General features: G+C 46.9%; 1 protein-coding gene across 1 annotated transcript in view; it reads right to left on the bottom strand.

Moving 5' to 3' along the window:
* Nucleotides 1–12862: 12862 nt before the first annotated feature.
* Nucleotides 12863–24146, bottom strand: part of LOC142786517 (uncharacterized) — a 52884-nt gene continuing 41600 nt past the window's right edge. Inside the window, exons 6-9 of the mRNA XM_075884244.1 lie at nucleotides 21780–21891; nucleotides 16366–16536; nucleotides 13834–13938; nucleotides 12863–13000 (exon numbers count right to left, since the gene is read on the bottom strand). Of these exons, the coding sequence (XP_075740359.1) occupies nucleotides 12863–13000; nucleotides 13834–13938; nucleotides 16366–16536; nucleotides 21780–21891 (526 nt within the window). The remainder of the gene's footprint in view (nucleotides 13001–13833; nucleotides 13939–16365; nucleotides 16537–21779; nucleotides 21892–24146) is intronic.

Below are 24146 nucleotides of genomic sequence, written 5' to 3'. Positions count from 1 at the left end.
ACAGGCCCAGATGGCATTCCAATTGTGCTGATAAAGACATTGGGTCCGAAGTCTAAACAGACTTTGAGAAAGGCATTGAGCAGAACAATAATCGATGGTGAAGTCCCCGATGGATGGAAACTTAGCAGGATGGGCATGATCTATAAAGAAAAGGGGGACAAAGCTGACATAAATAACTACCGTCCTATAACAGTGACATTAGTGGTCTCCAGGCTGGCGATGCAGATTATAAAGGAAAGACTGAAGGCGTGGATAGAGGATGAGGGGGTGCTGGGGGAAATGCAGAATGGGTTTCGGAAACACAGGAGGTTAGAAGACAATCTGTTCTCACTGAAGCAGTGCATCGAAATAGCAGAAAAGAAACTCAGGCCCCTGTGACTAGCATTTTTGGATATCAAGGGAGCGTACGATAGCGTTGTTCAAGAGGACTTGTGGGGAATACTGGACACACTAGGTGTGGAAGATGGAGTCACTAATCTTTTAAAGGAAATCTATAAAAGTAACAAGGTAGCTATAAAGTGGGAAAAACAGGTATCCGAGCCCACAGAGGTAAAACGGGGGCTTAGTCAGGGGTGTCCTCTGTCACACTCGTTATTCATGACGTACCTGAAAGGATTAGAGGCCAAATTAGAGGGAAGTGAACTTGGCTTCAACCTCTCTTTCGTCAAACAAGGAAAAATCATTGATCAGGCACTACTAGCATTGATAATGTACGCAGATAATGTAATGCTAATGGCCGACAACAAGGAAGATTTGCAGAGATTGATGTACATCTGCGGTAATGAAGGAGATAGGTTAGATTTCAGATTCAGTAAGGAAAAATCAGCAGTCTTGACTTTTAATTATAATGAAGGTTCTGAGCTTAGGATACAGGAAGTCATGCTAGAGATAACAGATAAATACAAATGTCTGGGCGTATGGATAAGCAATGAGGCCGAGTACCTAAAGGAACACGAAATATACGTGTCGACTAAAGGTAACAGGAATGCAGCGGTAATGAAAAACAGGGCACTGTGGAATTACACAAGGTATGATGTTGTGAGAGGAGTATGGAAAGGGGCCCCGGTTCCTGGTCTGACGTACGGCAGTGCGGTCTTGTGCATGAGAACAGAAGTTCAAGCAAGATTAGAAATTAAGCAACGTGAAATAGGTAGGCTTGCTTTAGGAGCTCACGGGAATACACCAAATCAGGGAGTACAAGGTGATATGGGATGGACATCATTTGAGGGCAGGAAAGCTAGCAGCAAGATAAAATTTGAGAAGTGATTGAGAGAAATGGGGGAAGAGCGTTGGGCCAGGAAGGTTTTCAGCTACTTGTACATGAAGAATGTCGATATAAAATGGAGGAAGTGAACTAGCAACTTGACTGGTAAATACTTAGAAAACAGCAGGTGGCCAAACCAAAAAGAACTATTGGTTAAGAAGAAAGTGAAGGAAACGGAGACTGACATGTGGAGAATGGGCATGATTAAGAAGTCCACACTAGAGATCTATCGAACTTTTAAGCAGGAAATTGCCAAGGGAAGGATCTATGATTATACTCGGGGTAGTTCTCTACTGTTTGAGGCCAGGACGGGAGTACTGCGAACCAAGACATATCGGGCCAAATACGAAGGGGTAGACACAGTATGCAGTGCATGTGGAGAGGAGGAGGAAACTACCGAACACTTGATAATATCCTGTAAAGAGCTTCACCCTATAGTTCAGGATGATGGCGCAGAGTTTTTCAAAGCACTGGGGTTTGGGGACAGGGAGGGCAAAATAGACTTTAAGCGGGTAGACTTAACTAGAAGGAGGTCATCTGATTGGTGGCTAAAGTCAAGGCACGAGGGAAAATTAGCCCTTCACTGCAAAGTACCCGTCCAACTTTACTACTTAAAGGAAAAAAAGATAAATCTAGTGGTTAATTCACTAAGTATTGCGGCTAGGTGGCGTTAGCCGCCGCCTGATCTCAAGGGTACAACCACATCCATCCATCTATTTATCCATCCATCCGTGTGAATAATGGTGGTTGGGTAAATGGACACTAGATGGCGTTTGAGGTAGGGTGGCTATTTGAGCCACCCTATTTGAGGTACCGCTGCCCATTGATGCACAGAAGCCATCAAAGAGAGGGTAAGATGTGACAAGAGGGTTGCAGTAGGGGCGTTCCCAGGACGCAAGCTGGAAGCAGTCATGAGGCAAGCGAGCGCAAAACTCAAAGCTACAGCTGATAGACAAAACCTCGTGATAATTTCAGGCGGTTTAAACGATGTCTTAAATGAAGATACACCAAATAGCAACCACACTGGCGAAAGGCGTAGATAAGATGCGCGCCACTTCTCCTCAGGTGCAGGTAGTGATATGCACGATACCGGAGGTACCGGTGCGTGATAGCAACCTGCAAAGAGCGGTAGTCAACGCAAACCAAGAGATATGGCGAATGAGTCGAGAGAAAGGCTTTGAGGTGGTGGAAATAAACATAGAGGTGCATAGGTGGGGTGGTTTTCAACGAGACAGAGTTCACTTCGATGGGCGGCCACGTCATGAGGTGGGTTTGCGACTTGCAGGATGCGCAGTAGCTTTTTTGGGGTGCAAGTGGGCCCTTCGGGGTGCTGGATAGCTAGTAACGAGGAAAACAACCAGAGAGACTCTTTGACAGGTGGTATGGAGAGATACGATTCCAAAGTGGCACCAGTATCTAAGATAGGTAGAGCCCAGAGCAGAAATAGACGTAGCCACGAGCGCCGAGCCAATTCAGACATAGGGTATATTAAAATGCAGGGTGATAGGAACAGGCTGAAGTGTGAAGAGATAGTAGAATAGATAAGCGAGGAGAGGCCTATGGTATACGGTTTTGTAGAAACACGTCTCAGGGACATGGAACACCCTCCTAACAATCCCGACTACGCGTGGAAATATGAAATAGAACAGAAGAGAGCAGAAAGGGTGGTGGTATTGGGGCATTCTTTCATAAAAGTACAGACTGGCAAAGGGTCAAGCAGGAGTGCAAGGAACATTTATGGCTAAAAGGGAAAGTCGCAGGGCAAATGACACTCCTTGGTTTCGTGTACTTGTGGGTGGGAGCGAAGGCCAGAGAGGAAAACCAGACAATGATAGATTGTACATGAAAGGACCTTGAGGAATTAGGAGGAGATTGCAAGATAATTATACTAGGAGACATGCATGGGCACATAGAAGATATAGATGGGTATACCGACCCGACAGGCAAAATGATCATGGATATGTGTGAAAGGCTCGATTTGATCATTTGCAACAGTACCGAGAAGTGTGAAGGGCAAATAACATTGGAAGTAGGAAGGCTGCAGTCGACGATAGATTACGCACTGATGTCACATAGAATGTATAGGCTCAGGGGAACGCACATAGATGAATGTGACTCCAGAAGTCTGGGTAGTGACCACAAACATATCAAGCTAAGTTTTGGAAGAGTAGTGAAAGTGGGAAGGAGACAAGATGAGCGACTAATGAAAAATTTTTATTCAGAAAGGCAAATTGAAATATCCACTTGTCACGCAGTTAATTTACGTACAGACCTACAGGACGGCCGAGGAACACCAACAGGCCGAAAATACAAAACAAACGCAAGCTCGGGTCGCGCTTGTGCACCAACGCTGTGGCTTGCCGTTTCTTGCTTCTTCGTCGTCGTTCGCATAGTTCCCTACATTGGCCCCCGGTGAATAGCGTGGCCAACCTGGCGACTTAAGGCGTAGTCACTATAGCGGGGTCGTAATACGGCTTAAGGCGACTCACATGCACCATTTCTCGGCCACAATGGCGTAAGTCATGAAACTGTGTCAAAGGCTCAATCTCAGCATTTTATTTACAGGTAACGACATGACTGCCATGACCACACTTATAAACACTACGTTAGAAAGCTTAAACACATGGAGTGAACGAAATTCATTACTCATTAATGCAACAAAAACAAAAGCTGTATTTTTTCATTCGTGGAGACTGATTTCCTTAGACAATAGATTACGTATAGGTAGCGCGGCTGTTGAAATTGTAGAAACCGTTAAAACATAAGGAGTACTTTTTGATTGCACAATGTCGTGGGATCATCAGATTAATAATCTAATTACCAACCTATCAAAATGTGTCGGCATACTTGCACGAATGCGTTATTTTCTTCGAGTTTCTGTAAAACTAACACTTTATAACAGCTTGTTTTTGTCACATGTAAATTATTGTCTTTTGGTATGGGCAAGTACGACAGCAACCAACATAAGTAAAATATACAGACTACAAAAAAAGCGATCAGGTTTATAGCAAATGTCGATTACTATGCACGCACTGATGAACTGTTTGAGTGCTATAATATGTCCCAATTCACAAATTTTACGAGCATTCCCTAGCAATAAGATATAAACAATCGCTTTTTCATAACAATCGTGCCTTCTTGGATATTTTTGAACAGGAAACGCATGATAATCCGTACCCTACTCGTCACCAACAACATTGGAACCTTCCATTTTGTAGAACAAATTTTGGGCGAGAAATGTTATGTTTTAGTGTTCCTTTGTTATTAAATAAATTACGGGAGGCAAAAGTAATCCTTGAAAAATGCAGTGCACGTGACATTAGAGAAGTGCTTATATCGCGAAAATCGAGGAAATGGTGGTCCAGGCATTCATGGAACTGTCTATATATGTATATGTGTGTGTATATATGTGAATATATATGTGTATATATGTATGTATATGTATATGTATATATGTGTATGTGTATGTATATGCATCTGCATATATGTGTTTATATTTATGTGTATGTGTGTACACGCAATTTCTATGCATAGCATTTTTGTCATATATATAGTATTTTGTATTCCGTCATATTTTGCATTGTACTTCGGAATTTGTGCCGAAAGAAACTACTTACGCATATTAGTCTCTTGACATAGCATTACTGTACGTGCATCTTCCAACTTGTACTGCGCCAAACATCTCATGGCCTATGTTCATTGCCTATATGTTCATGGCTTATGTTTCTTTACCCATGTCCACGTTGCTTGCCATGTATTAGGGAGGCTCGGGTTCTCCTCAAGTGACAAAACGTCACTTTTCTCCCGAACCTGCCCTCATCCTTGGGATGAATTAAAATTGAATTGAATTGAATTGAATGATTGACTGGTGACGTACGGGTGAGAATGCGGTAGGGCCCGTGGTATCGCGCCAGTAATTTCGACGAAAGGCCAGGAGTGCTCGGTGGAATCCAGAGCCAAACGAGAGCACCAGTCGTGAAAGTAGAGAGATGTCGGTTGGTGTCATGCTGTAGCTTCTGGTGGTCTTGGTACTCGGTTGTCAGTGAACGGGCCAATCGTCTGCAATCTTCTGCGTACCTGGCAACATCAGAAATTGCAGTGTACTCAGAGGAGTCGGGCATGTATGGGAGGATAATGTCCAGCGTGCACGATGGTTCGCGTCCGTACAACAGAAAGAAAGGGGAAAACCCTGTTGTCACGTGCGTAGCGGTGTTATGCGCATACGTGACTAATGGAAGGACAGTGTCCCAATTGGTCTGGTCTGACGCTGTGTACATCGTCAACATATCACCGAGAGTGCGATTAAATCGTTCATTGAGGCCATTCGTCTGTGGGTGATATGCTGTCGTCATGCGATGAACCATGTTGCACTGAGCGAGCAACGCTTGAATGGCGTCAGACAAGAAAACACGTCCCCGGTCGCTCAAAAGTTCGCGGGGAGCACCATGGCGAAGAAAAAAGTTGCGCAAAATAAGATGAAAAACGCAACTTCCCTCGCGGTTGCTGCGGGTAGTGCTGCCATCTCCGCGTAACGCGTGAGGTGGTCCACGCCAACAATTATCTACCTATTTCCAGAAGACGACGTGAGAAGTGGTCCGTATAAGTTGATACAGACGCCGTCAAACGGAGGCGCTGGACAAGGCAGAGGCTGAAGTGTACCGGCAGGGCGTTGAGATGGGACTTTACGTCGCTTGCATGCAGTACAAGCACGTACGTACTTGCGGACAAATGTGTACATGCCGAGCCAGTAGTACCGCTGACGTAGACGGCTGATCGTTTTGACAACGCCGGCGTGAGCGCTTTGCGGGTCGTTGTGGAAAGCAGTACAGATTTCCGTGCGCATGTGGTTGGGTATCACTAACAGCCACCTCCGACCTTCAGACGTATAATTCCGCCGATAGAGGAGGTCGTCTCGAATAGCGAAAGGTTTGGCTTGACGGCGGATAGTTCTTGAGACCAAATTAGCTAACGGATCAGTCAGAAAGGCGAGAAGTTGGGAAATCCACACATCTTTGCGTTGTTCCGATGCCATGTCTGTGAAGTCGATTGGTGTTATGACAACTGAAGAAGGTGACGAGGAGGTTGGGTCAGCCGGTAGTGGCGAGCGGGATAGCGCATCAGCGTCTGAGTGCTTGCGGCCGGATCGGTATACAACACGAATGTCGTATTCCTGTAGGCGAAGCGCCCAACGACCGAGGCGCTCCGACGGGTCTTTGAGCGATGATAGCCAGCATAGAGCGTGGTGGTCCGTGATGACTTCGAAAGGGCGGCCATAAAGGTATGGACGAAACTTCGTCAAAGCCCAGACAATTGCGAGGCACTCTTTCTCCGTGACGGAATAATTACACTCGGATTTCTTGAGGGTTCGACTCGCGTAAGCGACCACGTATTCTTGGTATCCTGGTTTTCGTTGAGCCAATGCAGCACCAAGACCGACACCACTGGCGTCGGTGTGGACCTCATTAGGCGCATCGGGGTCAAAATGACGTAGTATTGGAGGTAATAAAAATAACCGCCGAAGCGCGGTGAAGGATTCGTCGCACACTTTTGACCAAGCAGAAATGCCTTTGGAAGTTGTCAACAGGTTGGTAAGAGGTGCGATGATAATGGAAGAGAAGCTGCGCACAAATCGACGAAAGTATGAGCACAGGCCGATAAAACTTCGAAACGTTTTGATGAAATTGGGTTTCGGATAGTCGGTCACAGCGCGGAGTTTCGCCGGATCCGGGAGAAACCCTCTTTGCAGACGACGGGACCCAGTATAGTGAGCTGACGTGCGGCAAAACGGCACTTCTTCATGTTAAGTTGAAGGCCAGCACAGGTGAGACACGTGAGAATAGCACGAATACGAACAAGGTGAGTCGAAAAGTCGCGAGAAAAAACAACGATGTCGTCTAGGTAGCAGAGGCACGTGTTCCACTTGTAGCTGCGAAGGATGGTGTCCATCATCCGTTCGAAGGTAGCTGGGGCGTTGCAGAGTCCAAACGGCATGACGTTAAACTTATACAGCCCATCAGGTGTTACAAATGGAGTCTTCGATCGGTCAGGATCAGCCATTGGAACTTGCCAATACCCTGAGCGTAAATCTAAAGAGGAGAAATATTCTGCTCCTTGCAAGCAATCGAGAGCATCGTCGATGCGTGGCGACGGGTTCACATCCTTCCAAGTTATCTTATTGAGCCGGCGATAGTCGACACAGAATCGGATAGGCCCATCCTTTTTGCGCACAAGTACAACAGGGGATGACCATGGGCTCTACGATGGCTGGATGACACCACGGTTGAGCATATCGTCGACTTGTTCGTTGACAATACGGCGCTCTTCCGCTGAAACTCGATATGATCGTTGGCGTAAGGGAGCATGAGTACCGGTGTCAATGTGGTGCGTGATGTTCGCTGTGCGACCAAAAGATGGTTGAGCGCAATCTAAGGCAGAACGGAACTCTTGAAGAAGAGACAAGAGTTCCCTTTTTTGTGTCGGCGATAGCTCAGCGGCAACAGAGGGCTGGAATGAGTCTCGCACGGGCAGTGTGGCAACAGGTGGCATCATAGCATTGAGCTGGAGGTGAGGAGGGTGTTTGGTGAACTCCAGAGGGCGCAAGAGGTCAACGTCTTGTATGTTACCCAAACATTCTCTGCGAAGTAAGGTAACTGGCGACAATAGCGAGTTCGCGACGAGCATGGCCGTAGCACCGGATTCCATAGTGAGTACGGCAAAGGGCAGGTGTAGGCTATGGTGGCGGGTAAATACGTCAGACGGAGTGAACAAAACAGTTCCGGCAGGAGCGGCTGTACAGGTCAGGGCTACAAGGGTGTATGTTCTCGGTGCTATTCTTTGTCTGCAACAACGACAAGTTTGTAAGTTTCAGAAAGAGAATCCACCAAACAAGACGTTGGCAGCGGTGTAAAGGCAACTTCTGCACGTGAGCAATCTATGATGGCCCGATGACACGAAATGAAGTCCTATCCAAGAACGACTTTGTGGGAGCATGATGCCAGCACAAAAAAATCTGTGGCATAAAGTTCACCTTGGATAATGACACGTGCAGTGCACACAGCTGTAGGTTCCATGCACTGCGAGTTGGCCGTGCGGAGCATCAGGCCCTAAAGAGGTGTCGTCACCTTTTTCAACTTGCGGAATAAGGTCTCACAGATTTTTGAAACGGCGGCCCCTGTGTCGATAAGCGCTTGTGCGGCGGTCCCATCAACATTGACGTCAGTAACATTTTTCGGCGGGAAAAATGGAGGCCTTAAGCAGTTCGAATTGTATGTGGGTGTTGCCTCCGGAGCTGCAGCGATCAGTTTCCCTCTTCAGTAGCAGGTCGGCGACGCATAGGTGACAAGGAGCGTCGTCGGGGCGATGGTGACCGATGGTTTGCGTGGGGTCGAGGACCGTCAGTGGTGTACCTTGATGGCGTCCTAGACGACGACGCCATTGGCCTGCCCTCGGTGTCAACTGGAGGGGGATCACGGCGACAGTGGCGGGCGACGTGTCCATCGATACCACTGGCGAAACAGATGGGCCTATTATCCGGCGTCCTCCAAGCGTCTGAGCGACGGTAAAATGGAGCTGAAGATCTCGCCAGCAATCGGGGTTGTAGGCACGGCATAGGGTGGCGTGGCAGGTTGCGCATATGGCATACGCTGTTGCGTAGGCCGAGCAGCGACGGCGTACGTACGTGAGAGGCGTGGTGACAGGTGGTTGCTGATGCATCGGTGGAAGGGCCTCAGCGACTTGGGTCCGAATGACGTGTTGGAGGTCCGGTGCCAAAGCTTGCGCGGGCTCATGTGTCAGTGGCAGCAGTGACAGCTGGTGCGCTACCGCTTCGCCGAGGAAGTTCTTGACTGTCGAAAGCAGTGGCTGCTGATCGGTAGGATGGGCAGCTAGGTGCAAGCTTCCCAGCGTGTCTGGCATCGTGAGGGCTTGACGAGCAATTGCGCGCTGCCTACGCAATTCATCGAAGCTTTGACAGAGGGAAACGAGGACAGCGATTGTGGGGGATTTCTCGCGAGCAACTACTGAAAGGCGCTTTCGTCAATGCCTTTCAAAATGTGCCTGATTTTTTCTTCGTCAGGCATGGTAGAGTTGATGCGGTTGCATAGATGCAACACATCTTCAATGTAGCCCGTGTAGGTCTCGCCTGGTTACTGCGCACGGTGACGTAAACGGTGCTCGGCTTGAAGCTTGCGTGCCGCAGGTCGTTTAAAGACGTCCGTAATAGCAGTCTTGAATGCAGACAACGTAGTAATGTCAGCTGCGTGGTTAATAAACCACAGTTGCGCGGTGCCCGCAAGGTAGAACGTGACGTAGCCCAGCTTACTTGGGTCGTCGAATTTGTTACTTGCGCCGACTTTGTCGTACCTCGCCAACCAATCTTCAACGTCCGACTCAGTGGAGCCCGTGAAGATAGGAGGGTCTCGTTGAGGATACATGGTGCCGCAAGTGACATGGACGGTCGAAGGTCCCACCTGGAGAGGCGTCTCGGTGGCCATGTTCGTGTCACGTAGAGAGGGAAGCTTACGGGAGCGAAGTTCCAGGCTTGTACGGGAGTACCCCGGCACCTCCACCAGAGGTCACACAGTTTATTTACGTACAGACCTACTAGAAGGCCGAGGAACGCCAGAAGAGCGAGGAACGCCAACAGGCTGAAAATACAAAAGAAACGCAAGCTCGGGTAACGCGTGTGCACCAACGCTGTGGCTTGCCGTTTCTTGCTGCTTCGTCGTCGTTCGCATAGTTCCATACACACTAAACAAATTGAGAAAATAATCACTGAAAATAATAAAACAGTGTGAACACATGCGAGTCTAATTAGACTGTTTGAGCTAAAGCGTGCAAAGGCACGTGACCAAAAGGAAAGACACAAACCGAAATCCCGAAAAGGAAGACACAAACCCAAAAGTTGGTGGGATGAAGAAGTTAAGAAAGCCATAGCAAAACGTCCGGAAGCCTCTAGGGAACACAGACATGCTAAGCAGCGGGGTGAACCGATAGATGATGTTGCAAGAAAATGGGGAATCCTAATTTGTAGAAGAGAAGCATCCCACCCTGATCAATGAAAAAATCAGAAGAAAGGGTGCTCAGTAACTGGCAGATGTACATAAGAAGGAGAGAAACGCAGCTTCGAAATTTTGGAACTATATAAACTCCCCAAGAAATGAAACAAGCCTAGAGCAGAGGTTTATAACTACAGCTCAAGGTTCTAGGCTAGAAGGGGACGAAGCTATTGACTATATATTGACTCTGAGTATGGCAGTGGGCTAAGGATCACCTGGGTCGTCAATGGTCGTTGGTGCAAGCAGGTCCTGCAAGGCCGTGCAAGGTCAAGCAGGTCTGTTGGTGCAGAAGCAGCGCGCAACGAGAGATAAGTTTTCCTTTATTTCTTTGTGTTTGAGAACACTATTATTTTTTTCTATCCTAATCAATTACTTGCGTCGTGAGTACTGTAGGTGTGGGACACGGGCAACGTTGCAGTGACGTTGATCACGTGAACGGGGTAGGCGGCTGTTTTGAAGAAGTTCGGAGAGCCCGGTTAGTTGTTAAACAGCTAGAGCCGGACACGAAGGGGACCTAGTGAAAGTCTACTAGCGAAATTGAACACATGTGTGAGCGGGCTTGGCGGCAGCTTCTAACAGTTGTTGAGGTAGGATAGTTAGCGGAGGCGGCTGGATAGCGGGATTAGGGTTGAGCTTAGGGCTGTTGGGCGCTTGGTCCGATGGTCGGGTGGGCGATGGCTAAGGAGGCTAGAAAAACCACGGGCGAGAGTGAGCTGATGCAGTGCGAAGAATGCAAGTTCTGGTGCTATTTGGATGAGACAGAATTCTCGAGTTCGGCCGACGCGCAGAAGGCGAGCTTCGTGTGCAGGTTGTGCGAGGCACTGAAGGTGGCCGTGCAGCTCATGCAGACTAGCATCAAGGGGCTTTAGAGGGAGCTTCGGGCGGAACGAGAGCAGAGGATAGAACTCCAAAGACAGAAAATAATCACTGAGGATAATAAAACACTGTGGACATACACGAATCTAATTAGACTGTTTGAGCTAGAGCTTGCTAAGGAACGTGACAAGTCATCCCCAAAAAAGAAGACACAAACCCAAAAGTTGGTGGGATGAAGAAGTTAAGAGAGCCATAGCAAAACGTCCGGAAGCCTCTAGGGAACACAGACATGCTAAGCAGCTGGGTGAACCGACAGATGATGTCGAAAGACAAAGGGAAATCCTTCTAAGTTGTAGAAGGGATCAGTCTGTCCGTCCGTCCGTCCATCCGTCCATCCATCCATTTATCCATCCATCCATCCATCCATCTATCCATCCATCCATCCGTCCGCCCGCCCGCCCGCCCGCCCGCCCGCCCGCCCGTCCGTCCGTCCGTCCGTCCGTCCGTCCGTCCATCCATCCATCCATCCATCCATCCATCCATCCATCCATCCATCCATCCGTCCGTCCGTCCGTCCATCCATCCATCCATCCATCCATCCATCCATCCATCCATCCATCCATGTTTGCCGCGAAATGTCATTGTTTGCCACGAAATGTCATTCACAATGCAATACCAACTCGCCCAATGCTTGTTTCTTCTAAACACTACAACTACAGATCAATATGATTTCGGCTGCCTATTTCATGGTTGAGCTTGATGCATAAAAAACTTACACCCTGGCTTTCACAGAGACAGCACACACATTTAATACATATCACGTGTATACCAGAAAAAAAAGGGGTTTTTGTCAATGTTCACTCCATCATTGTAATAAATCGCTTTCAGCGCGCGTTTCTGTAAATGCAGTATGCGCACGAAAGTGACTTGTCTTTCACCTCAATCTGGTCACGAGGTACATGTTCGAGGTTGACGATCCAGTTAAAATTCGGCGAGATCACACATTCCTATACACATCGTTTGCTACGTAGTAGGGTGAGTGCCATTTTGATCATGTGCTCCGCAGTATTCTGGCCACCTATAGAGCTAGTTTTCGTGGCATAGGATGCCGGAAACTGGAGGGCTGACTCAGACTCATTTATGATAGATATATTGCCCTTTGGACTCGCTCGGACTCACAATTCACAATTTCTTTTCACAATTTTTTTTTCAGCCGGACTAACCCGGTCTACAACTCAACAAAACATTACTCACTTCTGCTCACTCAGACTTTGAATCACGGCTCGGGTGAGTAGACTCGTGAGTGAGTTTGCCGGCCTATGGTTCCTGGTTGGGGAATAATAGGCTTAAAAGCGAAGAATTACAGGCACCTTTTGTTGTCCCCTACCTGGTCAACTGAAATCAAACACCACTGTTCTGTAGAGTTAAATAGGTCTGTATGTTACTTGGTTGCAGCTTGGCTAGCATAATCCAAGGTGTTCTCGAGTGCTTTTTCGTTTTTTTATTGCATGCTGCGTTTCAGGTGGTCCCATACCATACAGCGTATAGTGTCCTGGACGAAGGTTAAGTGTTGGGGATCATCTGTACCTGAGCACTCTACCGACTTCCAGGTATTTTTTTTTTCGCGGCAGATATTTATACCCGGAGAAATACAAATATTTTAATGTACGCAGCATCCTAGCTAGCACCATCGAGAAACATGGTGAGATAATGGTATTTTGGTTTTTCAGCGACGACGAAGCTCTTTGTTGAAGGCCGCGAGAATAGAGGATGTCAGAACGAGAACCTTGTCATTGCAGTCGTCGAACTGTACGTCGTAGACGCCTATGCAGACGTCTATGTACTTCCTCAGGACTGTCTTCACCTGCAATTAAGAGTTAAAAGTCATGACGTGCACGCTACCTGCATGCTACCTGCATGCATCATGTACAGAATCTTAATGTGCATGTTCCCAAATATGCGTACGAAGTGCTTGTCAGTTATACGGTTGTTACATGCAACTACAGCCTAAAACAGGCACATCAACAGTTCGAACACATATTAAAGGAGAAGTACATGTTAGAAATATAAAAGACACGAGTTTGCGAAGCTTTACTGGGGTGTACGTACACTGGGAAAGTAAGTGAAACTCCAACGTTTTACACACACACAGCAAGCACACTCAAATTTAGACTCAATGTAATTACAAGCACCAGTGAATTCTCTTATCGTGGTTGTACTTTTTCTTCCATGGCCCATAATAACAACATCCGATGTTTTGTGTGCCACAATCAAGACGTTATTATGAGCCTCACTGCTGCATAGAGCTTCAAGAATTTCGACCATCAGCTGCTGTTCGTTAACGTGCAGTGACATCGCACAATACCTGAGCCTCTAACATTCAATCTCCATCGAAATGTTACCACTGCGACTGGGGCCGAATTCGCTACCTGCGGGTCAGCAGGTGGGCACCGTCACTAATGCAGCGCTACAGTTGACTCCTCGTGACTTTATCACGTCATAGTTAATGGTATGCGATAAAGATGCTTTTGAGATGTCAATGAAAACTCGTAATAAATAATCGATTCACTCCGAATGGGAAATTAACTGCACATTTCAAGCGGAGTTACACTTGTCCGTCCAACTCAAGCGAAAACATTGTGGGTAAATGTGTACCCCAGTCTAATACTGAAAATTGATATGAATCTGGCAACAAACCTTTTTGACTATTGTTTTGTTGGTGTCGAGGCTTATCAGGTCGCTACCCTTCCGGTAGTAAGACATGGAAGGCCTGTCGTACTGCAGGCCCGACACTTGGCACACCTGCATTGTGCGCATATCAATGAAATCACTTAAGAACACGCAAGCTAATTTTCTCTTTTTCAGCTGGTGCTTCAGCGAAACGCACGTATACTGTCAAACGGTATCCTCGACATGAACCTCTTCCTCACCTTTGCCGATTTTTATAACTGAACCGTTGACATACAAAATTAAAACAAAATGCGGTACACTTATGAAGACTGACCCGTGAAGTTGTACCTTTTCTTCTATCTAGAGTGGTTGGGTGATCTTTAGCTGAGACTGAGCAAAACTCGCTTTTTCCAGTGAGCTCTTGTCCAGTATATTTAAAATCTATATTGCGGCTAAAATGTGTATAGCCCGCTGTCGTCAATATTTGAGAACAAAAATTCATTTGGTTCTTATATTTAGTTCTTATAGCTTAGAACGTTCCATTATGACTTGAATCAGCTCGTAAAAGCAATATGAAACGCTGCGAATGAACGACATGACAATTTTTTTGCGATTGAACTAGCACCACGTGCATCCACCGGTGCCGTACTTCGTTGCATGGACGTATGTAATTGCGATGACTAGACATGAGTAGGGAGTGGTCATTCCTAAAAAAAAGGGCACTATTTCGGACTCTAGGCCACGATTTCTAGTTCAGCATCTATTGAAGGCCTTCAAAACTGCTCCAGCTTGTCTTTTTCCGAGACGGTTTTATGCCACGCCGTTTCAGATGACTACTACTTCTTCAAACAATAGATCCGTGCCCAATATCCTCATTTACTTTGTCTTATATTTCAAATACACCACCTTGGAGTGAAGAAGTGACTTGATACTCTAGTGCTAAACTTTAGAAGGAACATCAAGATGTGTAAATGAGAAGAAAAGGTGGCCTATTTTGTTTGAGTTTTGCCCTACAACATCACATCCGTCAGTGAGTGCCAACTCACCCCACAAAAAAACTAATTGCAGAACATGATACCAAAGCAACTAGGACACAAATGAAACAGGCTGGTTGGGACCATGTTGGTTATTTTGTACACCATATTTCAAACAGCGCTGGTTCAATGAATGCGGCTTAGTTTGATGTAAGACGACGCCGAATTTGCTCACTTTTCCTAGAACCCGTGTTCTTTGCATTGCGTTAGCCACTAAATGAACAATTTCGAAGGATCTTGCCGTTGCCGTCATGTCCCCTATAACTTCAAAAAATAAATAAGATCCCCAGCGCAGCAAACGTTCTACCCGAGGGTGATAGCGCGGGAGCAAGGGCAACGAAAGGAGAGATCAAACGAGCCGATCTGTCTCCGTCGCTCGGAGTAAGTAACACCCCCCATTACCCTCCCGCACACAAATTTGCCTAAGTGTCGTTTTTGGGGGCGAAGCTCTTTATAGCGGCACCCGTTCGTCCCGCGTAGTATGTAACTAGCCTTTGACCTGCAAACATTTTGACCTCCAAGGTGGTGCCGGTGAGAGATTCCTTCTGTGCGTTGTTGAACAACAAAAAAAATAGTGCTCAATGTACATGCCAATAGCTGATAATGGGGTATGAGAGACAGGAGCATTCGGCTTTTAGTTAACGTGCACGCTGTGATCCCCACTAGCAGCCATTGCATGTACATTGAGCACTATCTGAAGGGAAAGGGTTGCTACGTTATACCCGCTGGGTGTAAGCACCTTAGTGTTAGAAAGGTTTAGCGAGTGTTGAGCCGCAGTGCCATGAATACAGTGAACTAGTATATACCATGAACTCGAGGTGGTTAAAGGTGGGAAGTAGACCCGAAGCGCAAGCTGTTAGAAAGTGTGCGTGTGCCACCTCTCGTTTAGTCCTTGGAATGTCCACTGGATGGCGGTGTTTCTATATTGGGAATATATGATGAAAAGATGCGAGATGGTGGTACTTGGAGTGTTGAATAGATAGACGAACGGACACACAGACAGATGCATGAAAGGACGCATGAACGGACGCAGGGGCGGATGCATGGACAAACGCAGGAACGGGCGCACGCACGGACGGGCGGAGGGACGCATGGACGGTCGCACAGACGGAAGGAAGCAAGAACGAATGGATGGACGAATGCTTCGCCCCACTCTCCATCATTCACTCCGTGGATATGCTGCCAATTTTTTTCGGCTTCAAGTTACTCTGTGTGGTATACAGCGGCTTCGTCGTAAGGTTGTGTTCAGCAGACTAACTTCACAACCTTGACCCTTAATCTCACGAGGTTCACAATGAATGTCTGATAATTAAAGAAACTTCCGCAGAGCTCACGTACATGCGAATCGACGTTATGCAAAGCATGCGGAGGGAAGGTGACAGTGTTGCAATTTCTTTATTGAAATACGTGAAATTATGCTAAATATATGTATTACAGTATTTACAAATAGCGCGTTATACAGGAGGGCACAGTCCTACGCCATCGTGTCGTGCTTAGCGCGTTCTGACAACGTAAAGGTCTTCACCTCAGATTGGTGCGTTGGTGCGACGCTTGTGGCCGGCTGCCTATCCGGGCCTCCGCCTGTGCTGCTGATGCCACTCGCGTTCATGGCCGCCACAGTGAACATGACGCACACTTTCTGGATTTTCTTGGCAGCCTCAAGCGTCCTCTCTGCGTTCCCCGCTTGAGATGATCGCTGCGTAGTTCATGAAGGCAAAAATCAAGGACATATTGGTCACCACTACATGCAATTAACATAATTGTGGGGCCCATATGCAAAGGGTTACGTAGGTGTTTTGCCTGGTGATGCAAACACAATAGTCGAGGCACGTGGCTGCTGGCGCTGAGGTTGGGAGCTTTCGCGAAGCACGGCCGCTGCACCCGATAAATAAGGGAGCTGTCTCAGACGCGCTCTTTCCTATAGCGAAACCACGGTGATCAATACCGAACGTCACGAGATGGAGCAAACAGCCTGTAGGCGAGCAGAGGGAACTCAAATGTTTCGAACGCATGCAGACATATAAAATTATTATAACTGAAGACGAATAGTGGCAGGAATTGTTTTTCAGAGCTTCAAGTTGAAGAGTGTGGTTTGGCTGACGCGGGCGCCCCACATGCCTGCCGGAGATTATGTTGCATGGTTCAATAATCAGCTAAGCCTTATGCGCCATATTACACCGACGTAAAAGCGCGTACTTAGCAGCAAAGTAATCGTGGTTGCACCCTCGTGGCACTGACGGTGAAACCACCGTCGCATGGTGCGTGTCACGGCTTGCGGACTTAACTCTTTCGTTACCACGCCTATTCGATTCCATCATAGTTGATCCACGCTTTTGGATCGTCAATATTGGCATGTTAGATATGTTTTACGTGCACGCAGCATTTTCTAGTAGTTAGTCCAGCCCCTCAACTTTCAGAATCAATTTGAATTCGCCTGTTTAGGCAACAAAGTAGTTTTTAACAGGCATTTGAGCGGACCAATCTGCGTGAATTGTTGGAAAAGTGCAGTTGGTTGGAGAACTTGACAAAAGTGCGTGCCCCTCGTGATTATGCTAAAGTAACATCAAAATTATCCAAAGAAAAGAACCTTCGCAAGTCAAATATTTAATTAAATTATCAGCTTCGATTTTCTCAATGTTGCACAGTAGTTATTGCCAGAAGTTTATGCCAGCTATTCAATAGAGATCTGTTCCTAAGAGTCAGGAAAGATTTGTTCTACAAAAAATAGTTACGAAGCTCCGCCACGTGTTTAAAGTGTCGAGGGGGCCTTCTATGTCAGTTTCCAGCAGCTCTGGTTTTGCTTGCAACGTTTTATCAAACACAGGGTCTCATGTAGTGAGTCGCTGCTACGACGTCGCCGTCCCACGCGCATGGGTACGCACCAGCGCTACAAAACACGTGTGCTGCTCCAAGCTGCCTTGAGATCCCCCCTGAATTAAGTGAGGGCAAGCTTAGAGTTCAAGGATGACCGCATCTGAGCTTCAAGTTTCATGGCGACGGTGTTTCGCGTCAGCCTGAGACATCTGCAGCCGTTCGTGGGTTTGTTTTTGTTTACAACCTCATTTTGTCTCCTCCGCCGCAAGTGCGTATAGCTTCTGACCTTTGCGTACAATATTAAGGCTACTCTGGTTACGTGCAAGGACCACACTTTGCTGGGGCCGCGGAGTGCTGGCGCCAGCTGCAGACCTTCTCCTAACGACAAGGCCCCCGGAGCACATCTTGGCCCCGACTACGGAGTAGTGAGAAACGTCCTATAACTGCGTGCGATATTGTCTTTTTTAAAAATAAATTGGCTCGAAAATTCAAAGAAATATGCTTGGATGCATATTTTGGAACGCCAACCTATGCGAAGTAAGGTGGCTCGTGGAAACAGGTGACGCTAGATAAAATAACGAAGTTCATTTGGCACGTCGTTTATGGAGGAATTATTCACATCACGAGTATCCATCTACACACCTGGAGATTCTTACTGCAACATAACAAAAATTTACTGAGAAAAGTGTACGAGTTCACTTGTGCCTCCCCGAAAAACAGTGCAATGGCTTCACCGCATGGCACGAGCAACGAAGCAGCGCCTTGGTTCTGACTTTTTACGTCTATGTGAAGAGAAACATTTTGTACAACATTCATTATTTTGTATACTGTTCCTGGGTCATTCCTCTACAAAACGTATATTCTGAATTTTCCTTGTTGTGAATATTTCTGCATATATAGTGTTTTTATTGGACTGTTTTCCAGCTAACGACCAAAAACTGCACATTTCTCATATTGAATCATTTGAAATTATTTTTGTTGCTCTGCAACATATAATTTTTTTGAAATAGCATTTCATTGTGCAAACTTGAATATGCTGCAATAGTCACTTGAGTACTTTACAAACGGGCAAAAACGACCTTCCACTGACATATGAAAAAAAAAAAACAACCATTTCCGCGCGGTAACGAAAGACTGAAAGAGGCGGTGCCATCAAATATAGAGGCTATAAGAAGCCTCTCGGGGGTTTCCTCTGCGTGTAAGGGCACTCCACACCAATAGTCGGACAGAGCAAACGTTTAGAAATAATTTTAATTCACTTCGAGAGTATATCTAAATGCTCGTTCCCCCGATCGAAGCCCATCGCAAGTGCATCCACCTACCGAGAAGGGTAACGGAAGTTGTAGTGACGTCACACCAGATCTGAAGTGAGCGTAGGCATGCGCAAGTCTCCCCATCAGGGGGGATGAACAGGGATGACATTGCCCTCCTCCCTTCCCTGAGTCACAGCGGCCCCTCCCTATTATGTTAATGTGTGGGGCTGCTTTGCACTCCCCTTCTTCTTAGGTGACTGCGGCAGTGAGGTGAGTGACGCCCGGAGCTCCGCCTGGTACGTACCGGCAAAGCATCGCGAATGATCCAGCTAGCCATGGCAGCTGTCGGCGCGTTTGTTTTGCAGGGGCCTGTGTGACACGTGTGTGCGAGAACAGACGATAATCGACACGGTGTGCGTCACATTCTTATGTGGTGACGTGAACAAGTCACCTACACTGCTACGTCACAGCCCAACTCGGCGCCCAGAAACCAAAACGGAAAATCATCCGCTTAAATAATGCGATAGTAAGTTATTCAGCGAGAATAAAATGATCTTGCTGCCCGTATCATACTTGGAGCTATAAGCGGTGCTAGCAGCCAAGAACGCGCAAGCCACAAATGTGCTTGCGCCACTCCTGTAAAAGCAATAGCTATACGGTGTTTGTAAACACAGGTATAGCCGACATTATGGGTAAAATTATAGCGACGTCCACACGTAACTTCCGCCATAAGCACTGAAGGCTGCGATTTGCGCCAACAAAACGACGTTGCGAGACGCCATAAGCGTTGTGAAAGCCATAAGCGCTGAGGGCTGCGATGTGCGCCAACAAACAAAACTAAGTTGTGAGACGTGACTCGCATCCAACCGTGACGCAGCTCGTCGGCATACCGTTTTTTTTCTCGTTTCTTGACTGAGAACACCACATGCACCATTGAAAACCCAGCAGAAACTGTGGTAGGCAGCGCGTCTTTTGCCTACCAAGACAGCGCCACCGCATTTTCGTGACGTAAGTCCGGTGGAATTTGGTCTGCACGTACGTAAGCGTACCACAGTTCCAATTTCTCGGTGAAGTGTAAATGCGGCTTTCGGATGACGCTCAGACTACAAAAAAAAAAAAAAAATGCCCGCAGCTTCCCTCGGGGGAACACTGAGGAGGATGCGGACCATATAATTGGTTAACGGGGTGTTAAAGTGCGACTTACTTGGGTCGATGGCTAAATTGGTTAACGTGGTTGTGAAATGGGGTGTTAAATTGCGACTTACTTGGGTCGATGGCTAAATTGGTTAACGTGGTTGTAGGAGCGGGTGTTAAATGAGTGAACACGTACACACGTATGCGAAAGGGCGGCGCTGGTCGAAGGGACGTCGATCATTGTGTTTGTGGATTCGTTGGAATTCATTTCACCGCGACCTTGGACGTCGACGCGCCGTACAAACCAACCGACGAGCGGCAACTGAGCGAGCGAGCGCCGACCTTGAGTATATATACAGCACGACGGCGCATGCACTGTCAGCTGTTGAATGTTCTCGAAGCGCGACGCCACATGCGCGTCCACTGGAGAATCAGGAGAATTGTAGATGTCGAACGCGGTGTGTAGAGGAGGAAGGGTGAACAGATGGTGGAGGAGTGAAGCGCGCGCGGTGTGTAGAGGAGGAAGGGATGCACAGATGGTGGAAGAGTGGGCGACGGCGCGACGGCGCATGCGCGCGCGTCAGCTGTCGAATGTTCGAGAAGCGGTGTGGACGGCGCGGACGACGCGGACGGCGCACTACAAGGCGCGAGTATAAGATGCTCCGCATCTAAAAAAAAAAACAGAAGCGAAAGAGGGACTCGGCCAACATCGACATTTTATTTCTAAAGCTAAACGTACGGCTATATATAGTTGCCTGCTAAGTTATCTTTAATTGACTGGTTGATCGTTCATCAGGCGAACAAAAGTGCAAACAAAACCAAATCGATCTCAGAGGACGTCGGGGCTTTTCGCGTGGTGAATCCTGTGTAGGCAAACTAAGAAGGCAATGCTCCCAGAATGAATTAGTGAGTTGGATGACCACTTGCGGTACGTAGAAAATTATGCAGTAAATCAGCACAACCTCTCCGTTTTCCCTCCACGTATGGTGCTGGTACGTAATCCATCACTCGTTTACTTCCCTGTTTCCTCTCCCAAAGTAGAGTAGTAGGTTAGACCATACAATGACTCAGGCCGAGCTCTCTGCTTTTCTGTATTTAAACCTCTCCCCCTCTCTCTTTTGTTTAGTTGATTCATGTTAGCAGTGTCGGACGAATCATAGTTATTGTGCGTTTCCACAGGAATCCTTTGAGAGGGGTGTATGCGTAGATGAATCCTTATTCCGTCTACTCATCCATCTACACACGCACGACCAACTTCTTTCGCTCAGACGTTCCATCATGGTTTCCGAAAGACGCGAGCAAATACTTTCCCACTGTCTAACTATCTATGAAAACACGAAAAGAATCTTCGGGTGTATCATCAATCATCACTCTTCAAAATCGCTGGTGCTTCGCCGAAGTGTCGCGCTTGACCATTATTTTTCCAACGTGCAACTGTACTTGTTAATTCTTTTATATAAATATACCAATCCGCGTTCAAGAGTGTAGTTTAGTGGACACTTCATAGCGCCAGTTCGGTAAAGGTGATGAGGTACAAAAGGTAGTCAGGATGACCATGATGGAAGCAGGAACAGGTGCCGAAGCCTTCGCAAGGCACGCACACACACACGCACAAACACACACGCACAACATGAGAGAGAAGGAGAGAGAGAGAAATTACTAAATGAGGAGGGCCGTCATCCGAGGACATGGCCTTTGCGTGAGAATGAAAACACACCCCCACGCTACAGACTCTTACCGAGCCAGGCAGTGCCTGGAAGTTGTTGGGCAGAAGAGCCATGCGCAGCTTCGCGAGTGCCTCCGTTGTCATGGGTGTGGGCGCGTAAAGAATGTACGTGGCGGCTTTCAGACTGCGAAAAAGAAAAGAAACACAGACGCGTTAACTGCCGCACTTATGGACTGCGGAGCACTGTGTCTGCTTTCACATTCTCACACGTTCCATCGTGTACACCTAGCACTGACGAACGAAAGGAGGGGGACGTATGAAGGATTCGTTTCCTTGTTAAGCACAACCTCTGATAAGTGGAACCGAGGGATGCCTTGCAGCCAGGTGGCAAGTCAGGCAAGTTCGTTTACGTTTATGTTTGAAAGTTTGGTTGAAGCGCACCGAAAAACGCATACTGAAAGGAGTAGACGACACAGCGCTCACTCTTACACTCGCAACTGAAGTTTTATTAATCATAAAGAAGTCCCAGCTCTGCCGCAAAGGCGAAGCAATGAACGCAACAGCAACAAATTGGAAGGTCTCGCGCAGAATGGAAAGCATATCGAAACGTGCCCCGCGTTTCTCACGCACAAATGACGCACGAAACGTACTCAGAGGTACAGATGCACGCGAATAAGCGTCTCAGTTGTTACTTCACTGTGTCTGAAAAGCGCGCGCTTTTCGCAAACGGAGACTACAATGATTGCAGTGACCTTTGTGCACCCGGTAACTTCAACAGAATCGTTCCAGGTAAAGCCCGAGACCAGTCAAGACGTACGATCCTCCCCTCCTCCCCGACACGAGATAAGAGCGCGCGAGGGAGCGTTGCTTCCCTCCTCTAAGAGGGGCAAAGTACGCGTGGGAGATTAGAGTGCGCGCCGCCACGCGATGTAATGCTGGTGATGCTGAATGCCGCTGGCAATTCTGAAAACAAAATTCCCCCCGAGATGTCCATCAGCAGCGGACGTGCTTCTAGGTGGTTCAATCAATACAAAAAAAGCTTCTTGGTGGCTCAGTGGTTAACGCGTCACACTCACTATTCAGAAGACCCAAGCCTCGATTCCGAACACTGGAGTCTTTTTTGTTTTTTTTTCTTTTTTGGATTTTCATATATATAATGTATACATATATGGTGACTGACGGCGACGCCAGCGTTGACGCCAACGGCAAAATTCAGCCCCGAGAATTGTCATATAATTGTTATTGTAATAAAAGATACATAAGACAGATACATCGTTTCTAGCGGGCGAGTAACACAAGACAGAATACGCGGTGTCCTGCCTGCTTTTTCTTCTGTTTGTTCGGTGCACTTCAACGTAATTTTCAAACAAAAATATCTACAGAACATTCCTTGTAGTTTTTAAGTGCATTGCAGTTGTAATTATTTAAGGGGGAAGGCATTAAAGTGGTGGAAGAAACGACTTGGCGTAGGTAGAGTACCAACATAAAAACATAAAATTTGAAGATTTTATGCTGGGCCCAGACCGACAGGAAAAGCTTTCTAATAGCAAAGGTGTTTAAGCTGTCGGTAGCTTTATCGCAAAAAAGAAAAAAAAATTGCAACCGCCATGAGCTGTCACTATTCTCTTTACAATGATGCTGTCTATACTATCGGCGACATGCGTTTGGTCGTGCAAACTTTTCAGCTGGGTATGGGGCGCAGAAGTTGGGCAAGACACATTGCCATGCACTGCAGGTGGGAGTGTGAAACAATAACGAACACGTGAAACAGACAGAAAGAAAGCGTAGAAAAGCAGAAAAAACAAAAAGATAAATAAAGTAAATAAGACACGCAAAGTTAAAAACAAAGCAAAAGATAGAGAAGAAAAAGAAAGTGATAGAAAGAAATGGGGAAGAAAAAAATTCGCACAAATCACAAATCAAGAAAATAAATACACAGAAAAACAGAAAAAAGGCGTAAAATGAAAGAGAAATACAAAAAAAACGGACAGCCTTAAGAAAACAAATATGGAGAGACAAATAAAAAGAAAAAATAGCAAGAGAGAAGGAAGCATACTGAGAAAGGAAGAGAAAGAACTAAGGAGAAAGAAATGCAGAGAAAGAAAAATAAGGGAAAGAAATACAAGGAAAGATAGATACAGAAAATACATAAGCAAGGAAGACGCAGAACAAAAAAGTACCATGGCCGTTATGCGTTATTTCGCTTTACTGCCCCTTCCCCCCCCCCCCCCCCGGACGCCGATGCCACCTTGCTGACCAAGTACTTTGAGAGGTCAGTAAGTGATATAAAAAGGGTGTTTTTTTTTTAAAATTAGAGAATATGCGACCAAGACGCAGTGAATGGCATGCCAAGTATCAGTTGCCAAGGGCCGAGATGTCGTGGGTTTGTTCTGCCATTGACGACGATTTTTTCTTTACCCGAGTCATGGGCATTCTTAC

The sequence above is a fragment of the Rhipicephalus microplus genome, unplaced genomic scaffold (assembly GCF_043290135.1).
Source record: "Rhipicephalus microplus isolate Deutch F79 unplaced genomic scaffold, USDA_Rmic scaffold_24, whole genome shotgun sequence".
In the NCBI taxonomy this organism is placed as follows: Eukaryota; Metazoa; Arthropoda; class Arachnida; order Ixodida; family Ixodidae; genus Rhipicephalus; species Rhipicephalus microplus.
Note: the sequence above shows the minus strand (reverse complement) of the source record. Positions and strands in the feature narration are given on the sequence as shown.